This window comes from Camelina sativa, chromosome 20 (assembly GCF_030686135.1).
Source record: "Camelina sativa cultivar CO46 ecotype springtype chromosome 20, ASM3068613v1".
Lineage (NCBI taxonomy): Eukaryota > Viridiplantae > Streptophyta > Magnoliopsida > Brassicales > Brassicaceae > Camelina > Camelina sativa.
The window spans coordinates 1713456-1737547 of record NC_141899.1 but is presented as its reverse complement, the minus strand read 5'-3'; the positions used below and the strand labels follow the sequence as shown (position 1 = coordinate 1737547).

At 38.2% G+C, this 24092-nt stretch overlaps 6 protein-coding genes across 19 annotated transcripts; 5 read left to right on the top strand and 1 right to left on the bottom strand.

Annotated features, from left to right (window-relative positions):
- Positions 1 to 114: 114 nt before the first annotated feature.
- Positions 115 to 3564, bottom strand: LOC104768666 (putative disease resistance protein At5g04720). 2 transcript variants are annotated; one of them, XM_087506460.1, is made up of 6 exons: positions 3329 to 3475; positions 2557 to 3243; positions 1997 to 2367; positions 1564 to 1919; positions 1270 to 1475; positions 115 to 1172 (listed from the first exon to the last, which is right to left on the bottom strand). In XM_087506460.1, the coding sequence occupies exons 2-6, from the start codon at positions 3239 to 3241 to the stop codon at positions 343 to 345; spliced, it is 2448 nt and encodes an 815-aa protein (XP_087362586.1). In that variant the 5' UTR covers positions 3242 to 3243; positions 3329 to 3475; the 3' UTR covers positions 115 to 342. The 2 variants fall into 2 exon arrangements, with proteins under 2 accessions (XP_087362586.1, XP_010490994.1); XM_010492692.3 differs by having other exon boundaries at positions 2557 to 3564.
- A 73-nt stretch (positions 3565 to 3637) lies between these two features.
- On the top strand, positions 3638 to 6802 carry LOC104768665 (putative aspartyl aminopeptidase). Its single transcript, XM_010492691.3, has 9 exons — positions 3638 to 3927; positions 4025 to 4160; positions 4328 to 4600; positions 4733 to 4880; positions 5120 to 5359; positions 5545 to 5677; positions 5813 to 5994; positions 6199 to 6311; positions 6406 to 6802. The coding sequence occupies exons 1-9, from the start codon at positions 3669 to 3671 to the stop codon at positions 6512 to 6514; spliced, it is 1593 nt and encodes a 530-aa protein (XP_010490993.1). The 5' UTR covers positions 3638 to 3668; the 3' UTR covers positions 6515 to 6802.
- Positions 6803 to 7057: 255 nt separating this feature from the next.
- On the top strand, positions 7058 to 9887 carry LOC104768662 (uncharacterized). The gene is made up of 7 exons (XM_010492681.2): positions 7058 to 7322; positions 7464 to 7955; positions 8041 to 8193; positions 8290 to 8349; positions 8437 to 8481; positions 8585 to 9015; positions 9090 to 9887. The coding sequence occupies exons 1-7, from the start codon at positions 7109 to 7111 to the stop codon at positions 9699 to 9701; spliced, it is 2007 nt and encodes a 668-aa protein (XP_010490983.1). The 5' UTR covers positions 7058 to 7108; the 3' UTR covers positions 9702 to 9887.
- Positions 9888 to 10854: 967 nt separating this feature from the next.
- On the top strand, positions 10855 to 13903 carry LOC104768663 (uncharacterized). 9 transcript variants are annotated; one of them, XM_010492682.2, is made up of 7 exons: positions 10855 to 11127; positions 11344 to 11844; positions 11925 to 12077; positions 12167 to 12226; positions 12530 to 12574; positions 12658 to 13079; positions 13174 to 13903. In XM_010492682.2, exons 1-7 carry the CDS (start codon positions 10929 to 10931, stop codon positions 13780 to 13782), a joined length of 1989 nt encoding a protein of 662 aa, XP_010490984.2. In that variant the 5' UTR covers positions 10855 to 10928; the 3' UTR covers positions 13783 to 13903. The 9 variants fall into 9 exon arrangements, with proteins under 9 accessions (XP_010490984.2, XP_087362585.1, XP_010490988.2 ...); XM_087506459.1 differs by having other exon boundaries at positions 10886 to 11127; positions 11353 to 11844; positions 12658 to 13059; XM_010492686.2 differs by having other exon boundaries at positions 10886 to 11127; positions 11353 to 11844.
- A 2242-nt stretch (positions 13904 to 16145) lies between these two features.
- On the top strand, positions 16146 to 19837 carry LOC104768664 (uncharacterized). Of its 4 annotated transcripts, XM_087506453.1 has the most exons (8): positions 16146 to 16401; positions 16595 to 17086; positions 17175 to 17327; positions 17421 to 17480; positions 17565 to 17609; positions 17713 to 18143; positions 18231 to 18918; positions 19542 to 19837. In XM_087506453.1, exons 1-7 carry the CDS (start codon positions 16191 to 16193, stop codon positions 18873 to 18875), a joined length of 2037 nt encoding a protein of 678 aa, XP_087362579.1. In that variant the 5' UTR covers positions 16146 to 16190; the 3' UTR covers positions 18876 to 18918; positions 19542 to 19837. The 4 variants fall into 4 exon arrangements, with proteins under 4 accessions (XP_087362579.1, XP_087362578.1, XP_087362580.1 ...); XM_087506454.1 differs by lacking the exon at positions 19542 to 19837 and having other exon boundaries at positions 16191 to 16490; positions 18231 to 19109; XM_087506452.1 differs by lacking the exon at positions 19542 to 19837 and having other exon boundaries at positions 17421 to 17609; positions 18231 to 19109.
- On the top strand, positions 19816 to 24080 carry LOC104768661 (uncharacterized). Of its 2 annotated transcripts, none has more exons than XM_010492680.3 (4): positions 19816 to 21529; positions 21651 to 22958; positions 23053 to 23154; positions 23547 to 24080. In XM_010492680.3, exons 1-4 carry the CDS (start codon positions 20879 to 20881, stop codon positions 23553 to 23555), a joined length of 2070 nt encoding a protein of 689 aa, XP_010490982.1. In that variant the 5' UTR covers positions 19816 to 20878; the 3' UTR covers positions 23556 to 24080. The 2 variants fall into 2 exon arrangements, with proteins under 2 accessions (XP_010490982.1, XP_010490981.1); XM_010492679.3 differs by having other exon boundaries at positions 23053 to 23170.
- Positions 24081 to 24092: the final 12 nt, after the last annotated feature.

The following is a 24092-nucleotide window of genomic DNA, read 5'->3' as shown; positions in this document are numbered from 1 at the left end:
AAAAAACTCAAGTTTTTCAATCATAGGTTTTATAGACAATTTATGAAAAGAATTTGTTTAAAATGAATGGAAAATTAATTGTTTAGAATCAATAATAGGTTGTAAGGAAAAGAGTTTCTCATCAAAATGACCATTTCCTGGAAAGTATTACTACAAATGTAGATTACAATCTTTCACTGAAAGAGCACATGGAGAATTTAAGACAAACGGTAAAGGAGGAAAGAAGATAGCAACGAGACTCTTGAGTGCGTTAACGGAATATATACAAAATTTGCTACAGATTAGCAATTAATTCTTATAATACAGCATGCTTCTAAAAGCTCAGAGAGAGAATCAAAGAACTTACTCGTCGAGCCAATCCAGGCTGAAAGACTTTTCAGCGGCTTCAACACGAAGTCCTGGAACCGCCTTCTCGACCTCTTCCCACATCGACAAAGCATCGCTATCGCATATAACATGGCGTAGAGAACTCAGTGAAACAGCAGAGCTCGGTATGCTCAATAAGCTGCAGTCTCTCATGTCAATCTTCTCAAGTGTCCTTACCTTCCCTATCTCTTCCGGAAGAGAATATAGGCTGACACATTGAGAGATGTCAACGTACTTAAGTCTTGGCAGCTCACAGATTTCTACTGGCAGAGATTTCAGCTCCGGGCAAGCATATAGCCTCAGAAGTTGGAGGGCTTTTAGCTTACTAAGGTGCTTTGGCAACTCCTTGATGCGGGGACAATTTGTTATGCTGATGGAGTTGAGTGAAGTGATTCCACAGATGGTGGAAGGTAGTTCTACAAGATCACCACAATGATCTATTGTGAGATCAGACAGTTTTGGGAAGATTTGGGCAATGTCTACTTGAGTCTGAACAAAACTATTGTTGAGCTTGCACAGGATGAGAGACAGCTTGTGGAGGTTTTTCAAGGGAACCGTACTGCTAAAGAGTTCAGGGACATGAACCCTCTCAAGCCAAAGACTCCTTAGATTGGCCATATTGGTAAAGATGGAGAAGTCATGTAGACGCGCAGAAGACATACCGTTGTTGATAATCACGAGCGCCCTAAGCCTGCCCATCCTAGCAATGAAAGGAGGCAATACATACTTTTCAGAGGAAAAGTTTAATATCAACACTTCAGCCTTAGGGAGTTCCATGTCAAACCAATCCATCTCAGTCATTTCTTCTGTAAAGTAAGAACAGAAGTCCATATCAATACTTCATGTTTTCTAGTGACAAACCGAAATAATTTATTAGAAGATCGTTGTGTAACGGATTCTTACCTGTGTGAATGGAAACTACCCGGGCATTGTAGGGCTCATCATTGCTCCTCTCCCATTCTCTGGGAAGCCCTGACTCTCTTTTTGGCATCAGTAACCGCTCTCGTCTATTCACTATCCCACGATTGCTTAGACGAAGTGCTACATCTCTTAGCACATCGTGCTGCGTGACAAATATGTCATAGTAGCTGGTGTACATAGCGCCAAACCTGCAAAATTAGTAAAGACGATCAAAACATAGAACCGTAGAAAAGGCTACAAGAAAAGAGATCATAAAGAGTTCTATAGCAATAATACCTTGGATCTTTCACGAGAGTAAGAAGATTCCTGTTTGCTAAATCAACAACAACAGCAAAAGCACTTGTGTCCTCGAGATCATGCAACTCGACCAACACGTTTATGAGAACATCAAGAGGGATCTTCTTGTCTTCAGGGAAAGCACCGAGTTCCAAGAAACAGTCTCTGGTTTTAAGGTCGAGATTTTCTAGACTTGCTTCTATTTGAGCAAACACTCTACTCTCATGAGTTTCATCAGCAGGTTCACCCTTAGATAACCTCGTCACTGCACCTTCCCAATATTTTTCAGATTGGTTTTTCAATGAAGCACCAACAACTTTCAGAGACAAAGGTAGACCTTTACACTCCCCAACAACCTACCAAATAGAGTCAATATATGAGTAATCCAAAGTAGAAAAAATACTACTACTAGGCATGTAGTCAGACCCATTACCTGCTGGACCAAACTTTTGCTGAATCCTGGAGGGACTGATTTCTGGTTGAAAGCAGATAGACAGAACAGAGACAATGCTTCATCTTTATTTAGTAACTCTACATCATAGGTGGCTCTAGTACCCGCGAGTTTAGACCTTGAGACCACAAGAGTTGAAGTTCCAGGAATATTAAACATCAGCTGGTCCAGAGATTCCCTTGTCCAAACATCATCAAGGATCACTAACTTCCTTGTTTGACCAGTCGATTCCGGATGAGCAACACCAGAGCCAGCATCATAGCCAGTCAAAAATCCCCAAATAAGCGATCTCAGCTCCTCAACATTTGGAGATTGTGATACAATCAGAAACAAAACCATGTTCCCAAAGTGGCCTGTAAAAGCAGCAAACAAGCACCTTTTAGTTTAGTGTCCAATATCAAGAACTCAACTCATCTACTCAACAACAATTCACTTGAGATTACATAATCGAACATACATATGGAAATATGACATCAAGCAAACACCACAAACTAATACTGCAATAGAGGTTACTAAAACAGAGACATGATAATCTTATTTACCTCGAATCTCCTCGTCCCGCTCAATCTCTCTAGCAAGAGTGGTTTTCCCAGAACCACTCATCCCTGAGATGCCAACAAGTCGTGCTTCATCACTAGATCTAAACAACAACTCCTTCACCTTCCTCTTTCCCAATTCCAACCCTGCTCCCAAATTTTGGAAACCACCATCATCATCATCAGTCACCACCGTAGCGTCGGCCATCTTAAACACCTCACGCATAGATTCACTTCCCCTGATCTTCATAGAACCAAGCTTCTCATGCAAGCTATCGCAATTCCTATCAATACGATCCAAACGCACCTCAGCATCGGCACGAAGGTGATGAACGTCAGCGAGAATATGAAGAGGCAAGCCCTGGATGAATCTGGAGATCTTCTTCTGGAGATCCTCCATCTTCTTGACATGGTAAATCTGTCTCACCATGTTCCAACGGTGACATTTAAGAACCTTATCGGTTAGCTTCTTGCACTTGACTAAAGTCTCCGAGAACATACGCAACTGAACCTGACGATGCTCACTGACCTCCACGCCGCTGTAGAGGATCTCCGTTATGGTTGGTTGAACGTCTTGGATCATGGTTGCGAGGCTTTTAGCGATGCTTCTACACCTGAAGGCTTTGTCAGATACAGCGAAGAGCTGCTTCACGAGCTCTGTTACAACTTCGCCACCGAGAAGTTCCGCCATGTCTAGGCCAATTGAGAGAGAGAGATGAGTGGAGAAGCAATAAGCAAAGAAGCGTAGTGAAGTAAGTAAAAGAGACAACGTTGGTACCACAACCACCCACTACTCATCAATGAAGCTTCGTAGGAACTTGCCTTTTTAAGTCTCCGGAGACTTTGCACAATAGAGAATGACTTTGTAAGCAAAAGAGGAAGAAGAAGCCAAAACTACGCCACGTCATCATCTCAATTTCCACATTCAATTATTAATTAATGGATTATCCTGTTCTTTTTTTTTTTTTGATATTTATTACTTTGTTGCGTTAAAACGGTGAAAAGGTAAAAGTAAAATAAAATAATTAACCGCGCCGGTGGAAAGGGGTAAAAAAGGCAGAGTAAAGAGATTAGAGACGACGGGACCTCATCTTCAGAATCCGGGAGGCAGTTTTTTAATGGCGGCCACCGTAGCTCGTCTTCCACTAACCCATTCACTTCCCTCCAAATTCAATCCTTCTTTTGTCTTGCCTTCATCTCTCTCTTTTCCTACTTATATCCATCGCTCTCCCTTTCTTCGCTCCTTCTCCTCCGTCTCTCCAATCCTCTGCTCTTCCCAAAGTGATTCGAGATCGTTTGGGAGTGATTCTAATGGTTCTATTGTCGGGGATCTTCTGGATTATCTCAATGAGTCCTGGACGCAGTTTCACGCCACTGGTAAATTTGTAATCCAGTTCAAAGTTCGTTTCTTTTTGGTATTCAAGTGAAGTGACGGCTCTGATTGATCTTTTTTTCTTTTCTTTTTGGCTTGCAGCTGAGGCAAAGAGACAGCTTTTGGATGCTGGGTTTGATCTTCTCAGTGAAAACGAGGATTGGAAGCTGAAACCTGGTGGCCGTTACTTCTTTACACGAAACATGTCCTGTTTGGTTGCTTTTGCTGTCGGGAAAGAGTGAGTTTTTCGATTCATCTTCATTAGTAGAGTAGTGAATCCTGGAACTAGGTCATGCGTCAATAGTTTGATGGGTTCTTCTTCACACAAAAAAATCCTTTTTTTTTGCTTTTTAGATTCCTTATTTGTTGGGTTCAGGAAACCTATATCTGTTTCTCACTTTGTAGGTATGTTTCTGGTAATGGTTTTCATGCCATAGCTGCTCACACCGATAGCCCGTGTCTTAAACTTAAGCCGAAGTCTGCTTCATCCAAGTCTGGTTATCTGATGGTGAATGTTCAGACTTATGGAGGTGGTTTGTGGCACACATGGTTTGATCGAGACTTGAGTGTTGCCGGGAGAGCAATTGTGAGAGCTAGTGATGGCTCGTTTGTTCACAGGCTTGTTAAAGTGAAAAGGCCATTACTTAGAGTGCCTACTTTGGCCATTCATCTTGATCGGTAAACTTCTTTTACGGGGTTTTTTTTTTTCTAGTTGAGTTTTAGAGTTAATTCATTTGCTATCAAGTGGAAGTATACTAGTTTTGAAGCTCTCTTATACTGTGTTTTTTTTGTTATTCTTGTATTGTTTAGCACAGTGAATAGTGAAGGATTTAAACCAAATTTGGAGACCCAGCTTGTTCCACTACTGGCAACGAAACCAGATGAATCCTCAGCTGAGTTGAAGGAAAAAAATGTATCTTCTTCCTCCAAAGATGCGCATCATCCATTACTCATGCAGGTATGACATAATTAGGTTAGTCACAAGATTCATTCCTCTGCATTGTTTCTTAACGTGCACCGTGTTTCTAAGATATTAGATCATGAGAATAGAAATGAGAAATTTAAAGTTTACTGTTGCTAAATTTTTCTATAAATACCAGCATTTTGAGTTCATCATTATCAATTTCTCTGAATTTCTGATGTTGGTGGTAACTGTAAAATCCGCAAATATCTCAAAGCTTCTTGATCTTGTTGCAGATTTTGTCAGATGACCTGGATTGTAAGGTTGAGGATATAGTGAGTCTTGAGTTAAATATCTGTGACACCCAACCTAGCTGCCTGGGAGGAGCAAACAATGAATTCATATTCTCCGGAAGACTAGATAATCTTGCATCAAGTTTCTGTGCTTTGAGAGCTCTCATTGATTCATGTGAATCATCTGAAAGCCTTTCCACTGAACATGATATCCGGATGATAGCTTTATTTGACAACGAGGAGGTACCTTTTTCCTATAAGATATTGATACTTATTAGGTTGCTTCAAATCGAGGAACTTATTAGCAGCACTTTTGTCCTGAAATTGGTTGAATAAAAGAGGACTTGCATTTAACCTTCCATAACCTTTTTTCAAACGTCTGAGCCTTTTTTGTATAAATTCATCTTGAAAGTGTTTTGTTTCAATAGGTAGGTTCAGATTCATGTCAAGGTGCAGGGGCGCCCACTATGTTTCAAGCAATGAGACGGATTGTGAGTTCCTTAGGCAATAACCAGGCCACTGAGTGTACATTTGACCGTGCTATCCGGAAATCTTTTCTTGGTACACACTTTCTACTTTTCCAGTTATTTATTTGTATGTAGTCTCTTGGATTTTTGTAAGGCAGTGGTAAAAAGTTTTGTATGTTTTTCTCTCTCTTAGTTACTGAAACTTGTGTATGTGTTCTTGTGGTTGCAGTGTCTGCAGACATGGCGCATGGAGTGCACCCCAACTTTGCAGACAAACATGAAGAGAACCACCGTCCTCAACTACACAAGGGTCTGGTTATCAAACATAACGCAAATCAACGCTATGCAACCAGTGGAATCACTTCTTTTCTTTTCAAAGAAGTAGCAAAACTCCATGATCTTCCAATTCAGGTTTGGTGTTCTTCTTAATGTTAAGTCCCGATAGTATGTATAGAACATTTAGAGAAAAATTTACGGTTCTGTCTTCATCAGCCTTCTGTTCAGATGTTGAAAGCGATTTGTCTGCGGTTCTTAGGATTTACACATAATAGATCTTCTAAGCAACCCATATTTGAGAATAGTATACAGCCAATTAAACTTTTGCTACTTCTGCAGGAGTTTGTGGTGAGAAATGATATGGGATGTGGCTCAACAATAGGGCCTATATTGGCTTCAGGAGTTGGGATTCGAACCGTTGATTGTGGCATACCTCAGCTTTCTATGCATAGGTATGCCAATTTTTAACAACTCTTTCTCATGTTTCCAAATCAGATTACGTTAGACTCAGCTTCTGGTTTTTGGAACATGTTACTTGTGATACAGTGTGAGAGAAATTTGTGGAACAGACGATATAGACATTGCGTACAGACATTTCAAGGCGTTTTATCAATCTTTCTCAAGCGTAGACAGGAAGCTCGTTGTTGATGATTAACTTCTCCGGATATTAATCTCTTGGCAACAAATTCGTGTGCTATATATGACGCTTTGTCCAGGCTCCAAGATCTTAAGACATGGTGAGAATGTTAAGCTAGTTGCTTCTGTCCAGCCTCACAACAAGTACAGAACCTGAATTTGAATAGAGAAGGGAGAGAAATGTGTCTGTATTTTCGGTAAATCTCTTTAGCAAAACTGCACAAGTTATTTTCGGTAATTTTGTCACTATTTATTCGGTTTCTTGATTGTCTTGTTTTAGAAACATATATAAACCGAAATTGGAAAATAATCTTCTAGGTTAGATTCCGGTTTGAAACTTGACAGATAAACTTAGTTTTAAACCTTTTAATTTTCTCACCAACAGAAACGCTTTACAAATAAAATAAAGAGTAACAAAGCAAAGGATATATTCTTATGTAAGATCAATATTCAAAGAAAAGGATATAAAAACATCAAAGATTGTATGTTACCGTTATGCCTTGCATATACCTACGGACAACGACATATCTATATATCCTCCTATTACATCTAGTTGTAAATTGTTTATTTTCTATATATTTGTTAGGGTTGGTCTAATTAAGAAAAATATAATATGTCAATGAGTTCTAATTACTTAGATGCAACTTTGAAGGAAACATTTCGGAGGAGCCCTTTCAAATTCGCTAATACAAAGGTTCCTCATGCTGGCCTAGGCGACAGTAGTATCTCCCCTATAAAAGAAGTTCCTGAAGAAGAAGTTCTAAATGATCCCGTCAATATCCAGATTCCGTTCATCGAATCAGCTCTCTCCGCATCTCGGCTTCGCGGTAAGAATTCTCATACCATTCTCAATTTCGAACGTCAGGGTACTAGGGTATATTATTTACATTGTATATTTAGATAACCTTTAGGTGATCATATACATAGCACTGAATTATTAGCATAGCCTGATCTTGTTGTTTATGTAGGAAGGAATACGAACGTATATTATGAGTATATACAATTAAGTCAAGGAATAAGCCAAGGTCGTGTAGAAGTGGTGAAGGACTTCTTGAACGGTCATCCGGACGCAGTGGACGAATGGATAAACCTTTACGAGACACCATTGTTAAAGGCTTGCGCCTGTGGGAAACCCGAGATTGTTAAAGAGCTTTTGCGTCGTATGACACCTGAACAGATGCTTCCCAAGATGAGCCAAAACGCTTCGTACCACACGCCTCTCACTGTCGTTGCGGTTAGTGGAAACATGGAGATTGCTGAAGCTTTAGTTGCTAAGAACCCTAAGCTGCTAGAGATTCCTGGAATCAATGGGCAGATTCCAGTTGTGGTGGCGGTTGAGAACACGCAGATGGAGATGGCTCGCTATCTTTACACCAGAACTCCGGTTCAAGTTTTACTTGAAGATGATGGATATCACGCTTCCTTGCTCTTTCTTAATGCAATCTTCTATAAAATGCTCGGTAAGCTGTTTCTTGGATCTCAAGCAACCCACGTTTTAGGCGGTTTGATGATGGTTTCTTGATTTGTTTTTCTTCATACAATTAGACATCGCGTTGGATCTGTTCAACATGAGCAGACGCTTAGCCGTCACAAAACACTTGCAAATCGAGTCGATCCCCATCATTGTCTTGGCTTCAAAGCCAGATCTTTTTCCCGGTGGCTGCTATCTCGGACCATTGACACGTTTCATCTACTCTTGTCTGTACTAATCTATAAAACCTCATCGTTACAAAGATCAATCATTTTTTTTATTCTCCTTTGATCCAACTCATCTGTCCTTCTCTCACTTGCTAGGGATACAAGTAAAGCTGCCAACTCTTCCAGAGCCTTCTCGTTCAAACAAAGATCATCAGAGTAAGTTACTTCCCTAAACATCAGCTTCATCTAAAGTCTCTATATTCCTCTGAAGTAAGTGAGAGAATTTCAAACTTTTTTTGCTAGATACTCTGATGAGGAAACTGCTCAAAGTCCTCTCCAAATGGACCGGTAAGTATTAAGTTATCGTCAGCTCAGCAAATGGACCGATAAGTATCTAGGTTTTCAATAAAATTCACATGAAATTGAAATCTTGATTGACTGATGTTTTCAGGAATAGATGAAGTGTACCGACTTAAGGTCATGCATCTACAAGCCAAGAAGCTTCTACGGGGAATATCCGAAGAAACATTGGCCTTGGGATTGAAGGAACGTTCCGAGACAGTGGATGAGGCTTTACTCTTTGCAGTAAGGTATGGGAATGTGGATTTCTTGGTGGAGATGATAAAGAACAACTCTGAGCTTCTATGGTCCACGAGAACAAGCTCAAGCAGTACTCTGTTTCTCTTGGCCGTCGAGTTCAGACAAGAGAAGGTGTTTAGTCTCCTTTACGGTCTGGACGACAGGAAGTACTTGTTGCTCGCCGACAAGGACTGTGACGGCAATGGTGTGCTTCATCTCGCCGGCTTTCCTTCTCCTCCTTCCAAGCTCTCTACTGTCGTTGGCGCACCTTTGCAGATGCAACGCGAGTTACAATGGTTCAAGGTTTGCCCTGTTTCTCTCATATCCAAAACAGAGGAAAACAGAGTTCTAAAAAAAATCTAGCCTTTACAATGTAGGAAGTGGAGAGAATCGCACCGGAGATCGAGAAGGAGAGAGTAAACACAGAAGAGCAAACACCGATCGAAATATTCACAAAGGAGCATCAGTCACTGCGAGAAGAAGCCGAGAAATGGATGAAAGATACGGCTATGTCTTGCAGCTTAGTCGCGGCTCTCATCGTAACGGTCACCTTCGCGGCGGTCTTCACCGTCCCTGGTGGCACTGACGAAAATACAAAAGGTAAACCCTTCCACCTACATGACCGGCATTTCATTACCTTCGTGGTCTCCGATTTGATCTCCTGCTTCGCCTCTTGCACCTCCGTCCTCATCTTCCTCGGGATACTCACCGCAAGATACTCCTTCGACGATTTCTTGGTCTCGCTTCCGACAAAGATGATTGCCGGACTTTCGATACTGTTCGTCTCTATCGCAGCGATGCTTATGGCGTTCTCGTCGGCGCTATTCACGATGATGGATAAAGAGAAATGGATCGTTGCTCCGACGATCCTTTTGGCTTGTTCACCGGCGCTACTGTTTGTTCTGCTTCAGTATCCTCTCCTCAAGGAGATGATTTTCTCGACCTACGGCAAAGGAATCTTCGACAGAAACATGAAATGTTGGGCCTAACTTAAGACATTTATGGGCCTGAGTTAAAACATTTATGGGCCTAACTTAAAACATTGACCGGTCCACCAAAGATTATGGCATATATATGATATATATGATACATATTAATGTGTGTATAGCGAAATTAGAGTTTTGGATATTCCGATTAGAGACTTCCAATGATATAGAGAGAACATGAATCCAACATATTCATGCTTGTCGTGGTCATCAGGTATCCGAGGATATTCAACCTCTAATACGGCCTAGAAAATCCCCTAACTTTAAAAACTAAAAATCAAATACATTACAAATATGTAAGGTCGATACAAATACAGTTATATCAAAATATTTTCTAAATTATGAAATTAAAGTTTCAATAGAGTTATTGCTGTATCATTACTATAGTTCTATCACTAGGTTATAAAGCAAAAAATAAGTAAAATATAAGTAAAAAATAAGCAAAATATAAGAAATATATAATTAAGATCATATATCCACCAAAGTAATTAAAAGTTCTCTCAAGTTGTTTGAGAAACTCTTTTGAAAGACTCTCATAATTAAATATTATTCTTTATTTTGTGTTTAATTGTTTCTTTTCTAAATAAAAGAGATTATGGTGATAGATTGTCACTATTTATAACGACAGACCCATGTGAAGAGCAAGGAGGTCATCTGATCTTAGTTAAATATTTAAAATTAAATTTGTAGTCTTGTTTCAAATGAATTTTTTGGCACAAATTGGTTAAAGTTTATTGATCCCTTCAAATCCATCCTGTTTCTTTTAATTTTTTAAAAAATTCTAGTCGTTTTACACTGTTTAATTTTTATTTTAATGATAACAACAGAAAACCCTTATAATTTATATAAAAAACATTAAATAACATTAATATTTTAGATAATGTTAAAAATTTTAGTTAATATTTTGACCCCCTCAACAAAATTTCTAGGTCCGCCAATTTTGCACATGCTCTATGTGCATCGATGGTCTCTCACCAAATAGTAACCAATAATAATTAAATCATATATATATATATATATATATATTTTATAGAAGAACCTTTATTTCTGTCTAACGTACAATCTTTCAAAATAAATTAATTAGTAACCAAGCAAAGGATATATTCTCATGTAAGATCAATCAAAGAATAAGATAGTAAACCCACAGATTGTATGCTATTTTTATAATATCTTTGGGGTTTTTTCTATTTAATATTTTATTAAGGTTGGTCCAAGAAATTTTATTACATCATGAGTTCTAATCAATTAGGCCAAGCTGTGGAGGAAACAGTTGAGAGGAGACCTTTCAAATTCTCTAAAACAAAGTTTTTTCATGGTATCCTAGAAGTCAGTTCCGAAGACAGTTCTTCACCTATAAAAGAAGTTCCAGAGAAAGAAGCTCCAAGTGATCAATTCAATCTTCAGATTCCGACTGCATCTCAGCTTCACGGTAATTAATTGAGAGTTCTCGTATTTTTTTGTTGGCAAATCAATCGCCTATAATAGCAATTTACAAGAAGACAGATCAAGGTCTCAGTTTCAAACTTAGAGCTATTAGGTTATTCACATTGTACTTAAGATGATTTTCTATAAAGTGAATATAGTGCGGGATTCGCTTAGCATAATAATCTGTAGATGCAGATAGATTTATTATGTGTCCTTGTAGTTGATGTAGGGAGGGTTACGAACGAATACTATGAGTATATACAATTAAATCAAGGAATAAGCCAAGGTCGTGTAGAAGCCGTGAAAGACTTCTTGAACCGTTGGCCGGACGCAGTGGACAAATTTATAAACCCTTACGAGACGCCATTGTTAAAGGCTTGCGCATATGGAAACCCCGAGATTGTTAAATTGCTTCTGCGTCGTATGACACCTGAACAAATGCTTCCCAAGATGAGCCAAAGCGCTTTTTACAACACGCCTCTTACTATCGTTGCTGTTAGTGGAAACATGGAGATTGCTGAAGCCTTAGTCGCCAAGAACCCTAAACTGCTAGAGATTCCTGGAAACAACGGAGAGATTCCGGTTGTGGTTGCGGTTGAGAACACGCAGATGGAGATGGCTCGCTATCTTTACAACAGAACTCCGGTTGAGGTGTTACTTGACAAATACGGGTTTCACGGTATCTTGCTACTTCTCAATGCCATCTACTATAAAAAGCTCGGTAAGCGGTTACTTGATCTTCAAGCAAACCATGTTTTAGGGTGTTTTGATGATCATTTCTTGATTTGTTCATACAATTAGACATGGCCTTGGATCTGTTCAACAAAAGCAGACGCTTAGCCGTCACAAAACACTTGCAAATCGATTCGGTTCCCATCATTGTCTTGGCTTCAAAGCCAGATATTTTCCCCGGTGGCTGCCATCTCGGACCATTGAAACGCTTCATCTACTCTTGTCCGTACTAGTATAAGACCTTTTCTTTGCAACGATCAATCATATTGTCCCACTCTTTTGATCCAATTTGTTGTTATCTCACTTGCTAGGTATACAAGTAAAGCAGCCACCTTTTCCAAAGCCTTCTCGTTCTAACAAAGGTCATCAGAGTAAGTTCTTTTGTTAATCTAAAGTAACTTGAAATCTATGTAAGTTTAAGGGGCCTAATCAAATGAGCACGACCTGTCACGATAAGGTTTAGAAGATTTTCAAATTCTTCTTTCCCTGTGTCGGGGTTTTTAAAACCTTTATATAAGGATCGAAAGGCTTAAAGGTTTGTAAATGTAATTATCAGATAAATTCACAACATCTTCCGTATTCATAACTTCATAAAGTCTCTATAATTTATTTCTCTGAAGAACGTGAGAAAAGTTTCAACTTTTTATGGGTTTTTTATTTGTTAATTCCAGCAGATACCCTAATGGGGAAACTGCTCAAATGTCTCTCCAAATGGACCGGTAAGTATTAGGTTTTCGTTTGCAAATACGGTTATTGGATAGGATTCACATGAAACTTAAATCTGAGTCGAGTAATGTTCCAGGGATAGATGAACTGTACCGACTTAAGGTCACGCATCTACAAGCCAAGAAACTTTTACGTGGAATATCAGAAGAAACATTGGCCTTGGGCTTGAAGGAACGTTCTGAGTCAGTGGATGAGGCTTTACTCTTTGCAGTAAGATATGGGAATGTGGATTTCTTGGTGGAGATGATCAAGAACAACTCCGAGCTTCTATGGTCCACGGGAACTAGTACTCTGTTTAACACTGCCGTCGAGGTAAGACAAGAGAAGGTGTATAGTCTCCTCTACGGTCTGGGCGACAGGAAGTACTTGTTTCTCGCCGACAAGAACAGTGACGGGAATAGTGTGCTTCATCTCGCTGGCTATCCTCCTCCTAATTACAAGCTCGCTACGGTCGTTAGCGCAACGTTGCAGATGCAAAGTGAGTTACAATGGTTTAAGGTTCGCTTTCTTTCTCTCGTGTATAAATTTTATGGAGTTCGCACATAACCAGAACAGATGTCTTTAAAAAATATAGTTTTGATAATTAATGTAGGAGATGGAGAGAATCGTGCCGGCGATCGAAAAGGAAAGAGTAAACACAGAAGATCTAACACCGATAGAGATATTCAGAAAGGAGCACGAAGCAATGCGACTAGAAGCTGAGAAGTGGATGAAAGATACGGCGATGTCTTGCAGCTTTGTAGCGGCTCTCATCGTCACGGTCACCTTCGCGGCAATATTCACCGTCCCGGGAGGCACGGACGACAATTCACGCGGTAAACCCTTTCACCTACATAAACCAAAATTCGTCATATTCATCGTCTCCGATCTGATCTCCTGCTTCGCCTCATGCACCTCCGTCCTCATCTTCCTCGGGATACTCACCGCGAGATACGCCTTCGACGATTTCTTGTTCTCTCTGCCTGCGAAAATGATCGCTGGACTTTCGACATTGTTTGTCTCGATAGCGGCGATGCTTGTGGCATTCTCGTCGTCCCTATTCACGATCTTTAACGTCCCTTGGATCGTTGCTCCGACGATCTTCCTCGCTTGTTTCCCGGCGCTGTTGTTTGTTCGGATTCAGTATCCTCTCCTTAAGGAGCTCATCTTCTCCACTTACGGCAAAAAAATCTTCGACCGAAAGATGAAATCTTTGTTTTAACATAAAGTATGTGTGTTTGCTTAAAGTGTACGTGTTTTAAATCATTTTTTTATGGGTCAATTTGAAAAATAAATTAAACCCCTCACGAAACGAGAAAATGCTATTGTGCGAGAGTTCACTTTTCCTTTCTTTCCCATTCTTCCTAATATAGTAATATATATCGATCAAAGAGTGGATTCTCGACAAAATCGATCGACACATATGAGTATTAGGGTTTGTCGACGTTTATGATCGAGTTTCAAAAATAATTACAACGATGGTTAAGTCTGTGATAACTAACAAATATGTAATGAGCAACAAAAAAATCTGCCGTCAAGAACACCTTATGTGCATTACGTTTTTACAATTTCGTTTTTCAAAAAAATGCAAACGGCAACAAATATTATGGAAGACTAGGTTAAACTCGCGCTATGTCGCGGGATACTTTTTGTAACTATTTTCAGAGATATCGAATAATTAAAAATTTTTTTTTTTTGAAATTGGATTAATTGTAAAACTATGGTTTATCCAATAGTAAACTATAAAAATGCACTAATAAAATAAAAATAAAGAAATCTCAATTTAGTATGATTTATAAATGTTTACTTTTAAATCGAGTAGACTTAATTATATAAATAGCCTAACTAACTCTAATGTATGTTCTTTTTTACTTTTCTTTACTTTTGGTGAGAGATACATTAGTGTAGTTTGAATTTGTGGTGTTTGTTTTTGTATTTTATACAAATTTAACAACATAATTATTATATAGTATTTTTACTGTTATAAAAGTTATTATTTGTAAAAGTACATTAACATATTTTTACTTTAGTCTCGTTTTGTGTATTATTTAATATTATTAGAGACATTTATAAAAATACCATTTTTTTGTTACCCTTTTGCAAAAATAACTCTTGTTGTCTATTTTTAATAATACATTTTTCAATATACAAAATGACTAAATTCTAAACTCTAAATTCCAAATATTAAATCCTACCCTTTAAAACTATATTCTAAGGTAAAATAGAGAATCCAAACCTAAAAATACAAATCAATTTAACACATTGTAATTATGCATAAAAAGACAAAAATGAAATTGACCAAAAAATGATATTTTTGAAAAATGGTATATGTATTACTAACAATCTCTCATATTATTAGCATAGCGATTAGGTTAATTTTCAAAGTAATTTTCAAGTTACTGATTTTAAACTATAATATAAAACCTTCAATTTTGGAACTTATATATTGTTCAATTTATCATTAGTTGGTGTTCTTATATATAAAATCACTATCAACACTAATCTCAAACTTTATTTTATTTACTTGTTGTAGGAGATATATTAGTGTACCTTGATTTTATGGTGTATTATATTTGTAGTTTATACAAATTTAATCACATAATTTTTATATTTTTTTTGGTTCTTAGAGAAGTTATTTATATCCTTCTTTTTGTTCTTTTTTAAGAATCTAATTGTTTTGTTATGTTTTTAAGAATCTAATTGGTTTTGTGTTATTCGTGGTTATTCTTAATTTATATTCTATTTGTATTATATTATTATTTTCTTTGTATTATATTTATATTTTACTAATATGATTTGATTGCTTTTATTATTATACTTGGTTAACATTAGTATATTTTTAAAAGTTGTAAATGATTTATTAATTTATTTTAAATATAAGCTATAATTTTAAACCTTTGTTTTTAAAAATTATTGATAGACATACAATAATTAATATACTTGTTTGATATTATTATATTTTTGAAAGTTGTAAATAATTTATTAATTTAGTTTAAATTTAGGCTATAAATTTAAATATTTGTTATTGAAAATTATTGATGATGTTTATTATTTTATATAATTTAATTGGTTACATAATTTAAATGATGTGTTAGTTTCAAATAATCTGGAAAAGCTGATTTGGAACAAAAAATAATTATTATTGGCTGAGAGATATGACATGTATTAATGAAATGTTTTCATTGGTAAACAAATAAGCTGATGTGTCATCTTCATATTCCACCAAAATGCTGATGTGTAAGCACTGGAGAGAAACATATTGTGTTTTTATTGTATTGATTATGGTCATTCTGATGCATTTTCGCTTTTAAATTTTTGGATTTATTATTATTGTTTAAAAAAGTAGATTATTATCTTCATATAGAATCTTTATTTTTAACAGACAAGCTTTCCAAACTCCCAAATTAATAATGAGTAACCAAGAAAAGCATATATTCTTATATAAGATCAATCAAAGAATAATTCGATAGAAAAACATCAAAGATAGTATGCATGTAACCGTTATGCCTTGCATATACGTCCGAACAACAACATATACTTTGCATTTTTTTATATATATCCTATTACCTTTAGTTGTCTTGTCTATTTTCTATATATTTGTTAAGGTTGGACTAATAAAATATAATATATATGGCAATGAGTTCTTATAACATACACGCAACTTTGAAGGAAACACTTCGGAGGAGTCCTTTCAAATTCGCTAATACAAAGGCTCCTCATGCTGACCTAGGCGACAGTATCTCTTCTACAAAAAAAGTTCCTAAACAAGAAGTTCCAAGTGATCCCGTCAATAACCAGATTCCGTTAAGCGAATCAGCTCTTTCCACATCTCGGCTTCTCGGTATGAATTCGTTATTCTTACACCATCTCAAATAATCAATTTGCCTATAAGCAAGTTACAAAGGATAGATCAAAGTCTAAATTTCGAAGGTCAGGCTACTAGGGTATATACATTGTATCTTAAGATAATCATTAGGTGAATAAAGCACCGGATACTGAATTATTCGCATAGCGTGATCTTGTTGTTGATGTAGGAAAGAATACGAACCTATATTATGAGTATATACAATTAAGTAAAGGAATAAGCCAAGGTCGTGTACAAGTGGTGAGGGACTTCTTGAACGGTCATCCGGACGCAGTGGACGCATGGATAAACCTTTACGAGACACCATTGTTAAAGGCTTGCGCTTGTGGGAAGCCCGAGATTGTTAAAGAGCTTTTGCGTCGTATGACACCAGAACAGATGCTTCCCAAGATGAGCCAAAACGCTTCGTACCACACGCCTCTCACTGTCATTGCGGTTAGTGGAAACATGGAGATTGCTGAAGCCTTAGTCGCCAAGAACCCTAAGCTTCTAGAGATTCCTGGAATTAATGGACAGATTCCGGTTGTGGTTGCGGTTGAGAACACGCAGATGGAGATGGCTCGCTATCTTTACACCAGAACTCCGGTTCAGGTGTTACTTGACGATGATGGATATCACGGTTCCTTGCTCTTTCTTAATGCCATCTTCTATAAAACGCTCGGTAAGCGGTTTCGTGGACTTCAAGCAACCCATGTTTTAGGCTGTTTTGATGATGATTTCTTGATTTTGTTTTTTCTTCATACAATTAGACATCGCGTTGGATCTGTTCAACATGAGCAGACGCTTAGCCGTCACAAAACACTCGCAAATCGAGTCGATTCCCATCATTGTCTTGGCTTCAAAGCCAGATCTTTTTCCTGGTGACTGCTATTTGGGACCATTGACACGTTTCATCTACTCTTGTCTGTACTAATCTGAGACCTCTTCATTACAAAGATCAATCATTTTGTTATTCTCCTTTGATTCAACTCATCTTTCCTTCTCTCACTTGCTAGGGATACAAGTAAAGCTGCCAACTCTTCCATTTCCTTCTAGTACAAACAAAGATCATCAGAGTAAGTTCTTCCGTATACATAAGCTTCATGAAAAGTCTCTATATTCCTTTAAAGAAAGTGAGAAAAGTTTCGATTTTTTCCCAGATACTCTGATGGGGAAACTGCTAAAATATCTTTCCAAATGGACCGGTACGTATTAGGTTTTCATCAGCAAATGGACCGATAAGTATATATGAGGTAATTCGATAGGATTCACATGAATATATAAATTTGAGTCGAGTGATGTTTTCAGGAATAGATGAAGTGTACCAACTTAAGGTCATGCATCTACAAGCCAAGAAGCTTCTACAAGGAATGTCAGAAGAAACATTAGCCTTGGGCTCGAAGGAACGTTCTGAGACCGTGGATGAGGCTTTACTATTTGCAGTAAGGTATGGGAATGTGGAATTCTTGGTGGAGATGATCAAGAACAACTCCGAGCTTCTATGGTCCACGAGAACAAGCTCGAGCAGTACTCTGTTTCTCTTGGCCGTCGAGTTCAGACAAGAGAAGGTGTTTAGTCTCCTCTACGGTCTGGACGACAGGAAGTACTTGCTGCTCGCCGACAAGGACTGTGACGGCAATGGTATCCTTCATCTCGCCGGCTTTCCTTCTCCTCCTTCCAAGCTCTCTAGTGTCGTTTGCCCACCTTTGCAGATGCAACGCGAGTTACAATGGTTCAAGGTTTGCTCTGTTTCTCTTATGCATATATAGCCAAAACAGAGAAAAAACAGAGGAAACCTAAAAATAAATCTGGACATGATGATGCAGGAAGTGGAGAGAATCGCACCGGCGATTGAGAAGGAGAGAGTAAACACAGAAGAGCAAACACCGATCGAGATATTCACAAAGGAACACCAAGGATTGCGAGAAGAAGCCGAGAAATGGATGAAAGACACGGCGACGTCATGCAACGTAGTCGCGGCTTTCATCGTCACGGTGACTTTGGCGGCTCTTATCGTCACGGTCATTTTCGCGGCAGTCTTCACCGTCTCTGGAGGCAACGACGACAATTCAGTCTCAGTAGGTAGCCCCTTTCACCTACATAAACAACAGTTCATCATATTCATCGTCTCCGATTTGATATCTTGCTTCGCCGCTTGCACCTCCGTACCCATATTCCTCGGGATACTCACCGCGAGATACTCCTTCGACGATTTCTTGGTCTCGCTTCCGACAAAGATGATCGCGGGACTTTCGATACTGTTCGTTTCGATCGCGGCGATGCTTATTGCATTCTCGTCGGTGCTGTTCACGATGATGGATAAAGAGAATTGGATCGTTGCTCCGACGATCCTTTGCACTTGTTCACCGGCGCTACTGTTTGTTCTGCTTCAGTATCCTCTCCTCAAGGAGATGATCTTCTCAACCTACGGCAAAGGAATCTTCGACAAAAACATGAATTGTTGGGCCTAAATTAAGACACTGATGGGCCTGACTCGAATTCGCTAACAAAATAGTAAACAATTCTTTTCTTCTTTTGTGGTTCCGCATAAAAATAAATAATGTTTTTCTTGAAAATAAAAAAAACTCTTGAACCGGTCCACCAAAGATTATGGCATATATGAAACATCTTAATGTGTGTATGTATATAGCAAAAATAGTGTTGGATATTCCGATTAGACTTCCAATGATAGTTGCAATTAAGTATTTGAGGGTTACAGTTGAAGAAATTAAGAAAACCAAAAGATTGTAATTTTGTAAACCATAGCGTCTCGCTTTGTCTCCATTGGTCTACATCAAAACTTCGATGACGCATCAATTTGTACTTTTAGTTTTAGTTTACGATTGATTTTTCTTGCAACAATTTCTACTTTTAATTTACAAGATTATGCATGCGTTATTAGAATTGATCTCATATGATTAACTAAGAATATTTCCATTGACTTGGTCAAAGCTGCGAACTTTCAAAATTCCAAATGTATCTCCTTCTTTTACAGTTCAAAATTCCAAATGTATCTCCTTCTTTTACAGCATTGACAAGGATCATATAAGATGATGTAAAATAGGTTATGCTTTATTTGGATCAAATCTAAATCTGAAATGCTTTTTTTTTTTTTTTTTTTTTGGCAATTTGACTAGGTCAAGCCAAGTAAGGACAAGACTCAAGAGTCTTCATTGATCTTAACTCTTTGGAGAGTGTGGAAGACAAGAAACATTCTCATCGATCTTATTATTATTACTCTGTTTTTAAGCAGAGAGATAGATTCCTACAAAACAAAGTCATATGTAAACGAAAAGTCAATGAACGTTGTTTGGTCTTGTAATCTTATCATCATCTCTTGGTGTGGTTCTAATTTCCTCATAGATGTTGTCTCAAAGCTATATCCTTCACTAGTTCACTTATCATAGTAATATACAATTCCGCACTTAAACCATTCTCAAAACTTAGCTGTTTCTTCTTTTTTTTCGTTGTCTAAGAATAATGATTTGTATTAACAAAACACAGTTTTTGCATCTTCTTGTTTTTTTTCTTAAGTATGCATGTGTTAAACACTCGTTGTAGTGTAATACGTATGGATCACTACTAGTTAAACAAACTACAAGATTCATTCAACAAATGTAATTAAAACACTTCAGGTTCAGACACCTCTCTCGCTTTAAATCCGAGGGCAATCTTGTCATTTCCTATTGTCACCTTTTGAAATTTTCGGCCCATTCCGTTTTAAATTCGTTTTTTTTTTAAATAATATTCGTGTAACCCAAAAAAATTCGCAGTCTACTACGTTTGCAAAAAAAGAAAAGAAAAAAAAGGAAAAAAAAAAGATAGCATTGGACCCATGGAACCAGAATCAATCTGAACCGTCGAGAATACAATCCAACGGTCACGAACAATCTCCTCTAAAGAAAGATCCTTTTTTTTTTTTTTGGTTTTCTTGGATGTTGTTTTCTTCGGATCATAAACCCTAGCCTCCTCTGTTCCCTCTCTTCTTTCCAAAACGAAAAGTTCGTGAAACCATCTTCACCGCCGATCCTTCATCTTCTTCTTCTTCTTCACCATGTCTACTCATCGTTTCTAATTCAAAAACCCATGAACAGATCTCGATCCTCTCAATCGACTTTTCTTACTTTTTTTCCATCTCCAGAGAGATCTCGGCGATTTTCTTCCTTTCTGGGTTTCACTAATTTTGATCGAATCTATTAAAATCTGACGACTCTTTTCCCTTTCGATTCCCGTTTCGATTCCCCCTTAATTTTCGCTATTAAAAAAAAAAAGAAAGGTTTTTAAAAACAAAATCTTGTTAGAATCGGATTGGTTTAATCTGAAAGATCCGTGTTTTGTTAGAATATTAGCGAGTATAGATCCTCGAAGGAGGGGTTTGAATCAAAGCCAATTTCTTCTTAAGTAAGAGTCAAGCCAGTTTGTGGCGTCTTCAGTCTCTTGAGTAAGAAAAGGGAATCGTATGAGCAAAGCATAGATGCCGTCGGTGGGAATGAGACGAACCACTAGGGTTTTCGGGGTTGTTAAAGCCCCAGACGGAGCGCGGGTCCTCCGTTCCGGTCGTCGGATCTGGCCTAACGTCGGCGAACCCAAGGTACGGAGAGCTCACGATGTGGTTGTGGATCGGGATTGGAACAGCGTTTTGAAGACTCAGAACAAAACCAAAGGGAACAACAAAGTCTCCGGTAAGAGTAACAGCCAGCCTTGTAGCCCGAGACATGTTTCTTGTGAGAAAGACGACAAAAAAGTAGATGACTTTCCGGTCAGGAAACGGAGGAAAGTGTGTGTCGGAGATGTAAAGACTGTGGATAAGATGTTTGGGATTGTATATACTAGGAAAAGGAAGAGACTTTCTGAACCATCATCGAGTGATAGATCAGAAGAGCCACTACGAAGCCTGAAGTTTTATTGCAGGCGAAGGAGATTTCCCACTCGGGTTTCTTCAGTTCGTCCTATGCTTACTCTTACAGTAGATTGGTCATGTGAGGATTGCTGGTTTTTAACTGTTTTCGGTTTGGCAATGAGATACACTAGGAGGGAACAACTGAGCCTGTCTTCGCTTACTTCTTTCTTCTTGTCTCAACCTATCAACCAAGTGTTTGCTGACCATGGCGTGCGATTCCCTGTGGTAATTACCTTCTGCACTTACTAACATTAGGTCTGGACTAGATTTTGTTTGTCTATGTAGTGATATTAAGTTTTGGATCTTTAAATGTTGCTGAGGTGATCTATTGGTTTCTGTTTTCTAGGAGCCTCCCCTTAGCTCAAATGGTGTCTGCAAGTTTTTTGGGGATATGAATTGTCTACCTCTCTTTTCAGCAGATTTTGCTGTCATTCCTCGATGGTTTATGGATATGCATTTTACTCTGTTTCTAAGAGTGGCACCACGCTCCTTCTTTTTCGTAGAGAGATCTCTGTATCTGCTAGACAATCCAGTTGAAGAATCTGATTTGGAGTCTGAATTAGCTTTACCTGAACCTTGTAATCTGAGGAATGAAGGTGTAGTTGGGTTACATCCATCAGTGAGAGCCTCGAAGTTAACTGGAGGAAATGCTCAATATAGAGGCAGTTTAGGTTCTCACAGTTTCCAAAAGAGGAGAAGCTCTTTGAGAAGGAGAAGAGCAAGAAATATTTCACATAATGCACACAAGTCGTATAATGGAACACCGGTTTTTGATATATCAGGAAGTAGGAGAAACAGGACAGTAACAGTATCGCCGAGAAAGCTCAGAAGCTCAGTTCTAAGTAGCTCATCTCCGGCTTCACATGTGGTTAGTATCATTCCGTTGGCGAAGACAAAAGAGGAGCTTGATTCTTTATGTTGTTCTGCGAATATATTAATGATATATTCAGACAGATGCTCCAGAGAAGAAGGGTTTAGTGTCATGTTGGAATTTTCTTCTTCAAATGAGTGGTTTCTTGCAATTAAGAAAGATGGGGCAATCAGATACAGCCACAAGGCACAAAGGACTATGAGACCATGTTATAGCAACCGGGTTACGCATGCAACAGTATGGATGGGAGCTGATAATTGGAAGCTTGAGTTTTGCGACAGACAAGATTGGCTTGGTTTTAAAGATATATATAAAGAATGCTATGAACGAAATGTATTGGAACAGAGTGTGAAAGTTATTCCTATTCCTGGGGTAAGAGAAGTGTGTGGCTATGCAGAGGATATATATGACTTCCCCTCCTTTTCTAGGCCGGTTCCATATATATCTGTGAACGAAGATGAAGTTTCAAGGGCAATGGCTCGAAGTATTGCTCTTTATGACATGGATTCTGAAGACGAAGAGTGGCTCGAAAGGCAGAACTGGGAACTGCTTGGTGAAGAAGATGACCAATTTCAACAACTTCAGCGGGAAACCTTTGAGTTGATGATCGATGGGTTTGAAAAGTTTCATTTCCACAACCCTGCCGATGATCTCTTGGATGAGAAAGCAACCACTATAGCTAGTCTTTCACACCTGGGTAGGCACGAGATAGTTGAAGTAGTACATGATTACTGGTTGAAGAAAAGGAAGCAGCGAAAAGCACCACTCCTCAGAATTTTCCAGGTAATGTCATATTACGGTGTACAAGTTGCCATATTTGTTCTATTTCCAGTTGTATTTGTACTAATGAAATCGATGTATGCATGTATATAAACAGGGTCATCAAGTGAAGAAAACGCCGCTACTTTCCAAACCTGTGTTTCGGAAGAGAAGATCCTTCAAAAGACAGGGGAGTCAACTCCATGGAAAAGCCAAACAGGCAAGCCCTTGGCTCGGTTAGTTCCCTCTACATAATGACTCAGGGATACGTAGTTACTGTAATGAAATGCTTAGGCTTGTGTTTCATTTGTTTGGAAGTAGAAAGTGTAGTACTTGGTCTCTATAGATAGATTTGAGAGTTAGAGTAACATGGAACAGTCTTGAGAGTTAGAGTAACATGGAACAGTCTTGCAGAAGTAAAATTAAGTAGAAAGGGTTACCATAGAATTAGACTGACAATTTTCTCCTAGGTCATGGTGCTGTATTTGATTTGAGGATAGCTAAATTTTAACACTTAGATAATGAAGGTCGATGAAATTTGGATTTAGCTTGACAAAACACCATGGGAGTGAAAATGATCTGATTCGTTTGTTGTTGTGTTAATGTGAACAGTGGCTGTAAAGGCGGCTGAACCAGAGGAAGAAACCGATTTTCTCAAAATGGAAGAAGCCAAAACTTTGGCTGATACAGCCATGAAAACAGCCATAGCCAAAAGAAGACGAGCACAAATTCTGGCAGAAAACGCAGATTTGGCTGTTTACAAAGCGACGATGGCTCTCAGGAATGCAGAAGTTGTTAAAGTAGCCGAAGAGAGCGAGGTCGACACAACCGTTTTCTTGAACTGGAATGGTAAAGATAGAAAACGTTACTTTGATTGAATCGAAAAGTTGGGTTCCTTTTGGCAATTTTTTCAAAAGAGGATTTGAAAAGAGGTATAGTCTCTGTAGGTTTGGGTTTTATATGTATAGTTCCTACGCTGATATTGTAAATGATTTAGTCTTTTTCTTTTTGTTAGGTTTTTTTTTGTTCATACTACTACCGTAAGATGATGATGCTCCATCCTTACCTTTTCTTTTCGTTTTTCTTCGGATCAATATAATTTGAAGAAATGTGAAAAGTAAAAAAAAAAAAAGTTACAGGTGTAAATATTGCAATGTT

Coding starts and splice junctions, on each gene's coding strand:
- LOC104768666 (XM_010492692.3), bottom strand. CDS start 3,241: ATGGCGGAACTTCTCGGTGGCGAAGTTGTAACAGAGCTCGTGAAGCAG. Junction 2,368..2,556: donor GCGGGACGAGGAGATTCGAG/GTAAATAAGATT, acceptor CTGCTTTTACAG/GCCACTTTGGGAACATGGTT. Junction 1,173..1,269: donor GGTAGTTTCCATTCACACAG/GTAAGAATCCGT, acceptor CTTACTTTACAG/AAGAAATGACTGAGATGGAT.
- LOC104768665 (XM_010492691.3), top strand. CDS start 3,669: ATGGCGGCCACCGTAGCTCGTCTTCCACTAACCCATTCACTTCCCTCC. Junction 4,161..4,327: donor GCTTTTGCTGTCGGGAAAGA/GTGAGTTTTTCG, acceptor CTCACTTTGTAG/GTATGTTTCTGGTAATGGTT. Junction 5,995..6,198: donor TCCATGATCTTCCAATTCAG/GTTTGGTGTTCT, acceptor CTACTTCTGCAG/GAGTTTGTGGTGAGAAATGA.
- LOC104768662 (XM_010492681.2), top strand. CDS start 7,109: ATGTCAATGAGTTCTAATTACTTAGATGCAACTTTGAAGGAAACATTT. Junction 8,350..8,436: donor TTCAAACAAAGATCATCAGA/GTAAGTTACTTC, acceptor TTTTTTTGCTAG/ATACTCTGATGAGGAAACTG. Junction 9,016..9,089: donor GCGAGTTACAATGGTTCAAG/GTTTGCCCTGTT, acceptor TTTACAATGTAG/GAAGTGGAGAGAATCGCACC.
- LOC104768663 (XM_019242266.2), top strand. CDS start 10,929: ATGAGTTCTAATCAATTAGGCCAAGCTGTGGAGGAAACAGTTGAGAGG. Junction 11,128..11,343: donor GACTGCATCTCAGCTTCACG/GTAATTAATTGA, acceptor GTGTCCTTGTAG/TTGATGTAGGGAGGGTTACG. Junction 12,227..12,526: donor TTCTAACAAAGGTCATCAGA/GTAAGTTCTTTT, acceptor TGTTAATTCCAG/CAGATACCCTAATGGGGAAA.
- LOC104768664 (XM_087506452.1), top strand. CDS start 16,191: ATGGCAATGAGTTCTTATAACATACACGCAACTTTGAAGGAAACACTT. Junction 16,402..16,594: donor TTCCACATCTCGGCTTCTCG/GTATGAATTCGT, acceptor TTGTTGATGTAG/GAAAGAATACGAACCTATAT. Junction 17,328..17,420: donor GACACGTTTCATCTACTCTT/GTCTGTACTAAT, acceptor CTCACTTGCTAG/GGATACAAGTAAAGCTGCCA.
- LOC104768661 (XM_010492679.3), top strand. CDS start 20,879: ATGCCGTCGGTGGGAATGAGACGAACCACTAGGGTTTTCGGGGTTGTT. Junction 21,530..21,650: donor ATGGCGTGCGATTCCCTGTG/GTAATTACCTTC, acceptor TCTGTTTTCTAG/GAGCCTCCCCTTAGCTCAAA. Junction 22,959..23,052: donor CACTCCTCAGAATTTTCCAG/GTAATGTCATAT, acceptor GTATATAAACAG/GGTCATCAAGTGAAGAAAAC.